Source organism: Enhydra lutris, unplaced genomic scaffold, assembly GCF_002288905.1.
Source record: "Enhydra lutris kenyoni isolate GAN:26980312 unplaced genomic scaffold, ASM228890v2 scaffoldscaffold854, whole genome shotgun sequence".
In the NCBI taxonomy this organism is placed as follows: domain Eukaryota; kingdom Metazoa; phylum Chordata; class Mammalia; order Carnivora; family Mustelidae; genus Enhydra; species Enhydra lutris.
In genome coordinates this window covers 1116-9098 of record NW_019154938.1, presented here as the reverse complement: position 1 = coordinate 9098, position 7983 = coordinate 1116, and the positions used below count along the sequence as shown (strand labels likewise).

Here is a 7983-nt window from a genome sequence, read left to right as displayed (position 1 = left end):
TTTTAGGAGAATTCTGGGTTTACCTGATGGGCTCAGTACTGGTTAGATTTATTAGGGGCAATGTGTGAGGATGGCAATAGGAGAAGCTCAGAGGAGTGAAAATTGTTTACCAGAGAAAATTTGGGAGTAAATCAGGGAAAGAAAAGCTGGTTGGAGAAGAGAGGAGGAGATGAGAAGGAAAGTAGAGAGCCTGTGATTCCTCTCAGAGAAACTTTGGGTGGCTGAGGGTAGAAGAGATACTGTGGGTGTCTTTAGGTAGACGAGAGACCACAAATGACAGCCATGGTGGTTAGAGTTGGAAGTACACAAAGGACATGCAAGTTATTGGGTGCGCAAAAAGCAATAAACTCCTTGATAGGTGTTTGAGAGTTTTCTGAAAAGACTTATATTTATTTTAAGGTGTTTGGAAGTAATTTTCTCACTGGGTTTGCTTCAGATAATGAGGCCATCTCACCCTTCCTGTAGTAGCTGGGGGGAGGAGTATGATTCTAGGGTTGCTAATGCAATGAAAGTTTATCCAGAGCACCCTCTAGCACTGGGGTGGGTTATGGATCTTGGCCAATAATCCTTTGATTTGAATCCATAACATGTGCCTTTTCTGTCCTGGCTGTTTCTATTTATGATGAGGGATACAGCCTGTGAGAACAGAGAAGGGGGAGTCAGGGGTGTAAGAGTCTATGGGGACCAGATGTGTGAGGAAAACTTTAGAGAGCCTCACTGAATCTTGGGACTTATCAATTAAAAATGTAGATTAAATAGTCTTCTCTTAGAATCACTCCATTCTCTGCTGGATTGAAATGTCTGTGTTTTAAAGTATACTTATATATGTTCTTTTTATTTTGTAAGGACAGACACCCTTACAGTAGAATCAACACTTTCACATTGGTGGGCTCATAATGTGATATGAACAAATGTTTGATCTGATCTTATGAAATTGGAAGAATAATTTCTAATGAACAGCTTGCTGTGGAAATGAGGTGAAGAGTGCACTTGGTCCACAGAAGTGCACACCATAGCTCTGGGTGCACTGTAGAGTCTCAGAAAGAACACCAACTCCCTTTCTCCTCTTCTTCTCCTCTGCTTGATTCCTCTTATTTGCTAATCTGTGTCAGTTGTCATATAGAAATGTAGAGTTTGCTGTCAGCTAATGTCTTAGTGAAGAACAAGTAAAGTTCCCTTTTCTCAAAATGTGACATGTCCACCCACTTCATGTGATCTGTTGGTATAAGCAAATCAACAGAGCTGGACATACTACTTTACCTGAATAAACCTCTGGGAGAATAGGGGTCCCATGTTGTTGGCAAATATTCAAGAAAGTATCCTATTCTTATTTTATAATCCTTTTTTAAAAATTATTTATTTCTTTTCAGCGTAACAGTATTCACTGTTTTTGCACCACACCCAGTGCTCCATGCAATCTGTGCCCTCCCTAATACCCACCACCTGGTTCCCTCAACCTTTCACCCCCCACTCCTTCAAAACCCTCAGGTTGTTTTTCAGAGTCCATAGTCTCTCATGGTTCACCTCCCCTTTCAATTTCCCTCAACTCCCTTCTCCTCTCCATCTCCCCTTGTCCTCCATGTTATTTGTTATGCTCTACAAATAAGTGATATTTTGTAATTGTTCTAATTTCGTTCTGGAGTCTGTCCTATTGGAAGTAACAGCTTTACCATGCAGACTTTTCAGGGTCTTATGAAGGTTGGAGGAGTTCATACTTTGCATCACTGAGGAACAGGGTCCCTGTATTCTTCTCTTGCTCATTTCAGGACCTCACTTTACAGAGGGTAGCTTGATATAGTCCTTAGGATAATTGGGTTTGAGGTTCCGTCTAGGTTTATGGAGAAATTGTTATTCCACCCCTGCCCCATTCATATCTCCAGTTCCTTAATCTTACTCACATCTGTAAAGTCCTCTCTGCCAAAACATATTCACAGTTTCTGGGGCCTAGGACACAGCCATATTTGGGGGCTGATCGTGTGTGGTGTATCCTTGCTTTTGATCTCTATAAGGAGAAGCAGATGACTAGACCCAAAGTTTTTGGGTTTCCCCTTACACACAGGGATATTTTTCCTTGCAATACTCCATGATAAATGGAAGCAAATTCATTACTTTCTTGCTTTGAACTTCTCTCTCTCCTTCCTTGAATCTTCTCCATTACCTCTTGATGGGGCAAGATTTCTCTGTTGCCATGTCCTGAGCTTTCCTCACCTATGGCTGAGAGTCATCCTCCAAGTGCAGCTCCACCCAGTTGTATTGCCCCTGCCGTGATTTTGAGTCAACCTGCAAGTTCAGTTTAGCCAGTTCTTTATAAATAAATGGAGGCCTCAGAAATTTTGGTCTCCTCAGTTCTTTCTCAAAAGAAAACTTAGTTTTCAGGACGGATGTGTGACTAGGGATTGAGAAATCTTACTTTGATAATGAAATTTGTGCAAAGAGCCTTCTTTTTAGGTCAGTACCCAGTCTCTCAGTGGTGTTAAGCTTTATGGCTTGGGTTTCGTGGGAACAGTGTAGCACGATGGCTGTGGGTGTATGAGAGAGAATGTGTGCATGTGTGTGTGTGTGTGTCAGAGAGGACAGAGAGAGAGACAGAGAGAGTGTGAGAGAGAGAGAATTAATGTGAGTGATAAATAAATTCACCAGGTGCATGCTTCCAAAACATTTTTCCCTATAACTCTCGGTGCAGTGTATTTCAGAGATAGGTACCAACACTGATCTGTACAGTCTCCTCAAGTCTCTGATTTGCTGTTCATATTTGTGCAATGTGGTTTTCTTGTAGATTGGCGGAAGGAGAAGTACCAGCCCTGTGAGTTACTTCTGTTGTTTGGGTGCTCCTACTGCTATCCCATGGCTTCTGACATCACCTTCAGCTTGCTGTGGTGATACAGATGCTGGCATCATCAATGGTGGTGGGGTGGGATGGGGCGGTGAAAGTCATGTAGCTGAGATTACTGGCTGTGGCTGATACTGGATATAAATGGGTATTCTTTAGTGTTGGAGTTCTGTCTGGCCCTCAATTGCCCTGTGACATGTCTAACCCCCAAATCAGTCTTATGCTTACTTCTTCCAGTTAGAGGTTGTGTGCTGGAGCCAAAAGGCTCTCATCTCATGAGGTTTAGCCCTCCCTGCATGCAGCTAGGTGTCTGGGGGTGGGGTGGTGGTTGTGTGCCTTATTATGTGGTAGGACAAGTCCTTGAATGATTGGTAACTGTCTCTGCAGTGACTGTCAGTCTGGATCCAGAGTCTGCCCATTCCAGCCTTGCTGTCTCTGATGACAAGACTAGTGTGACATTCAAGGACTTGCCCAAGCACTCAGATGATGGAGTCTATAGTGTCTTGGGTCATGAAGGCATCACATCAGAGTGCTGTTACTGGGAGGTGGAGATCAGGAATGCAGAAGGAAGTGAGTGGGCCCTGGGGGTCTGTAGGAGAGATGTGGAGAGGAAAGGCTGGTACCAGGAAAGCCCAGAAAAGGGGTTCTGGGTTGTGGCAATGTATGATAATAAATTCTATTCCCTCCCTGCTAATGGAGAACACATTGTGCCAGTTCCCCAAAGAGTAGGGGTTTTCCTGGACCTGAAGGAAGGGGATATCTCATTCTACAACATGACTAATGGTTCCCACCTTTTCTCCTTCCCTCTCGCTTCCTCCTCCGGGACTCTGTTTCCATACTTCAGGTTGAGGTCAGGAGATGTGTCCCTGACCATCTGCTCTGGAGTGGGTGGGCCTGTGCAGACCCCTGTTCTTCAGAGGTCAGACAACCCTCCTTGTTCTTCAGAGGAACCTGTGAGCCTCTCAGGGCAGGGGTTCAGTTCAGGCTGTTGTGTTGATGGTGATTTCCCAGGGGCTGAATCTCCATTACTCCCCTGTGGTCCTGAAGCTATGTCCCCATAATGCTCCAACACCAGATTCCTCATGGTGGCTCTTCCTGGAGCTGCAGAGTCCCAGGGGTGATAGCCTCTGAAGTTAGTCCTGAATGACTGGGTCTCTTGCCCTTCTTTTCTGGGCATAGACTGCTGGGGTGAGGTTATGAGAATAGTCGGTTCATGCCTTATGCTCAGGTATTAGAAGATAAATGTTGACTTTTTCAGCTGTAATGGGGTTGGCTGAATTTTGTTATTGGAAGTCATGTTTCTTTTGATCATGAACATTATTTCATGGAATCTTTGTATTGTTTTGATATGAAATGAGATGAGGTCTGAATTACTCTGAAGAATTAAATGGTGTTTATTTTATATGGTTTGAGTTGTGCAGATGAACCCAGAGACTACAGGTGGGTTACCTGCTCTATTTAGGAAATGTGCACTCTGACTAAAAAACATTGTCCATCTGAACATTTCTGAAGAAATGTATGGCTAATGGACTTGAAGAAGAGTGGAGTGTAATATTTTATTTTAAAGGCTTCCTATTGTGGAATGGATGAGACATACTTATCTTAACGAACCTTAGTAAATATTTTTTTTTTCTGAAATACTGGTGCTGCATTAATTCAGGGAATGGAAAAATGAGAGTATGGGTTTCCTTCTGAGTCAACGGCAGTTGGAAAGAACAAAACTGCTACCAGAATAAAGAGGTAAATGAAGATGAGTGTTTTCAGACCCTGGGTGAATTGCAGAAAGCTTTGACCATGAGCACAGTTCCAATATCTATGTATGGCTTCTCAGTACTTCTAGTCCAATTGTAAAGGTGGATGGAACCCACAGGAAACAGAAGGAAGCCAGACTGTTGAGGACTCAGACCTTGATGAATAAAGGTTTGTTGGCTCCTGAAGTAGAGAACACCGACCTGTTGTGGTTCTGGGTGAGAAGAGAAGACACAGAATTGGAAGTGGAAGAAGGAAGTCACAGATCTCAATTCCTGCCTGTGACCAAAAATAGGAAAAGGACTGGAGTCCCTTTGCATATTTTTCTATCTTGTCATGTAGATGTGTCATTTGTATTAATTATCTATTTTCCTTCTCCCTTCTTACCAGTGTGATTTTATGCAAGTTGTCCATGGTAATATTTCAAATGTAGTCTCTAGGTAACAGATTAGTCAAATGAGTGTGGCTGGACTTAAGGAGTAAATATAACTGATTCAATGCCTGAGACTGCCTGTTTATTCCATTTTGGGGAAAGAGTGAGAACTTTTTCACTTTTAAGTATAGCCCTGTAGATGGGTGAAAATGTGGAGTTGTTGTTTTGTTATATAGAAGTTCCAATGTGAGTAAATGGTTTATGTGGAAGTTGAGGAACTAAAAGTGTGAAAACTGCCCCTTATCAATTCATTGTCTTTTGATTCAAATCTACCCTGTATGTGCCCTACTTGTTGATACTGGATGTCATAAACGTTTCATTTTTGCCATGTGGCACATTTGGCACTGCCTTTGTCAGTGCAGTGTTGGGTTTGGCCAGCAAACCCTGAGATGGTGAATGAAAAGATTACTCCAGACACCTTCATAGGAGAAAGGAGAGGCCTGGGGACCAGACACTCTAGCGGCAAAAGGCCTCCAGCCAAACTTTGCCTCCATTTGCCTCCAGCCAAACATTTGCCTCCAGTTTCATTGGGGTCATTTCAATACAGCATGTGCAAGCACAAAGCAAGGAGGAAAGTGTAGCCTTAATGGTCAGGACAGTAATATATGGGACAGCGTGTGGAAAGAGCAAAGAGGCTAGGAGTTCGTGAAGTACATGAGCACCACATGTGCCTGTTTCCCCTTGAAATTTAAACATTTACTTCCTAGATGAGAGCCTTGAGCTGCAGTAAGAATGTGGCCACATTTAGCCAAGAAATTTCAATGGAGGCATAAATTTCTGGGCATTCCTCCTTTGTTTTTCAATTAGTCTCATCCAGGGAGGCATATGCAAATCAGATTTCATCTATGCAGACACTGAATTCCTACATAGCACCAGAGGGAACACAGCAAGACATAGCAGGAGAAAAACCTTTTTTCTTTTCGTGTTTTTTATTTTATTTTATTTTTTTAAAGATTTTATTTATTTACTTGTCAGAGAGAGAGAGAGAGAGAGAGAGCAAGCGCACACACAAGCAGGCATAGTGGCGGGCAGAGGCTAAGAGCGAAGTAGGCTCCCTGCGGAGCAAGGAGCCCGATGCGGGATTCGATCCCAGGACGCTGGGATCATGGCCTGAGCCGAAGGCAGTGGCTTAACCAACTGAGCCACCCAGGCGTCCCCCAGTTGTGTTTTTTAAAAATATTTTATTTATGTATTTGTCAGAGAGAGATTGAAGGAGCACAAGCAGGGAGAGTGGCAGGCAGAGAGAGAAGCAGACTCCCTGCTGAGCAGAGAACCCAAAGCAGGACTCCATTCCCAGACTCTGGGATCATGACCTGAGCTGAAAGAAGACATTTAACTGAGTGAGCCACCTAGGTGTCCCAATTTTGGTGTTGTTTCCCCCTTGGCCTTACAATGCTATTGAGAGTGGCCAGAGAAGACTTAGTTTCCCTTGCCTTTGGGTGAATGAGTATGGCATTGTAGCAGGTTCCCTGCCTCCCAGGGAATCTTGTCAGTTCTCTAGTGAGAGTTTTCCTACCCAACAGGCTTGGTCTGCAGCGTGTTGGTGAATTTCTTTCCTTCCTGGGGACTCTGGTCCCACCTTGTCCAATAAACAGAATGTCAGTCTTATTCTTTCAAATGTATTCCGTCTTTTGGATGTTCTACCTCAGCCCTAGATGTAAAGTCTGCTTCCTATATCTTCTACTTCTGGTTTCCATAGAGCTTCTTTTATCTCTTTCATAATTAAATACAACTTTCTTAATAATTCTTTATATCAGATTTTCCCTGTTAACATGAGTGATGTGGTTTCTGCCTCCTGACCGGACACTGCGTGATTCAAACATCTAAACTGAACTGTATGTTGGGGGAGGGCATTGCACTGCTCACAGGACGTGGGAAAGGGTAGTAGAGGAATTTTCAAATTTATCAAAATATTTATCCCAACAATAAAGTCATAAATATACTCCTTGGGATCTTTGTATATTTTTTAAAATACTCTATGTGTTAATATATTATCTGACATGTTCATCTCCTCTTACAGTCTACCTTGCGGCTTTATGACACTGGATTCCTTTTAGATGGGCTATGGGTATGTTTCCTTTGAAATGGAGAGGAAACAAAGGTATGGATGTGGTAGGAATTATCCACACAAAAAAGAGGAATCTTTTGAAACTAGTGGACCAGCTGCCCACGTAATTCCAGAAAGAATGGTTAAAACCATCATTCTTGGGAGGAGTGAGGTCAGCATTATGGCAGAATGAGTCCTTCCCTTTGTCTCCCCACATCTGTTTACAACTGGTAGGATTCCAAAACCCAACAAAGGTTCCTCTGGACAGCATACGAGACACCAAAGAGATCCATCCATGTTTACATCCGAGAGGGTGTGGATTGGTCTTCAGGGAGACCAAAGCCCAGGTAGCTTGGTGGGGCCTCTTACCCTGGCTTTACAGTGGTGGTAATGCTCACCTGTGACTCCTGCAGTCAAGAAGGTGGGGGTGGATAGGGGTGAGTGAAAGGCTACTTGTCCCTTTGGGCTATGACTGGAGGACCCCATAGCTGTGAAGCCACAGAGCAGGGTCCTCTGAGGTAGGACATCTGTGACCAGGAGGGGACAGTGGGGGAAAGGAAAAGGCAAGGGAAGGAAGGAGGCAGAGAAGAATAAACACTTATTCACTGTCTGCCCTGAGAGTTCAGCAAGAGAGCTCCCAGCTCCGTGGGACTCATGAACTTGAGGATCCTCCTCCTGGAGTGTGGGGCATGCCCCAAACCCAACATACTTAGTACATACTGGCCCCCCATAGAGTTGCCAGTCTCCTCCTTTTTTTTTTTTTTTTTTTTTTTTTATTCGAGCCTGGTCTATACAGCCACCAGGGCTACTCTGGTAAGAGAAAGCAAAACTTATGCTCTTCTGCCACCTGCTGTATTACTAAAGAAGGGCTTCTAACCTCCCACCCGTGAACTGTTAGAATCATAGTTAACAGATTTTTGCCTA

The 7983-nt window shown here is 43.6% G+C and overlaps 1 protein-coding gene across 1 annotated transcript; it reads left to right on the top strand.

Annotated features, from left to right (window-relative positions):
* Positions 1-2776: 2776 nt before the first annotated feature.
* On the top strand, positions 2777-3891 carry LOC111140400 (butyrophilin subfamily 1 member A1-like; the record flags this gene model as incomplete). Its single annotated transcript, XM_022492662.1, has 2 exons — positions 2777-2803; positions 3218-3891. Coding segments are annotated over 2 exons (701 nt in total), but the record flags the coding sequence as incomplete, so codon positions are not given.
* Positions 3892-7983: the final 4092 nt, after the last annotated feature.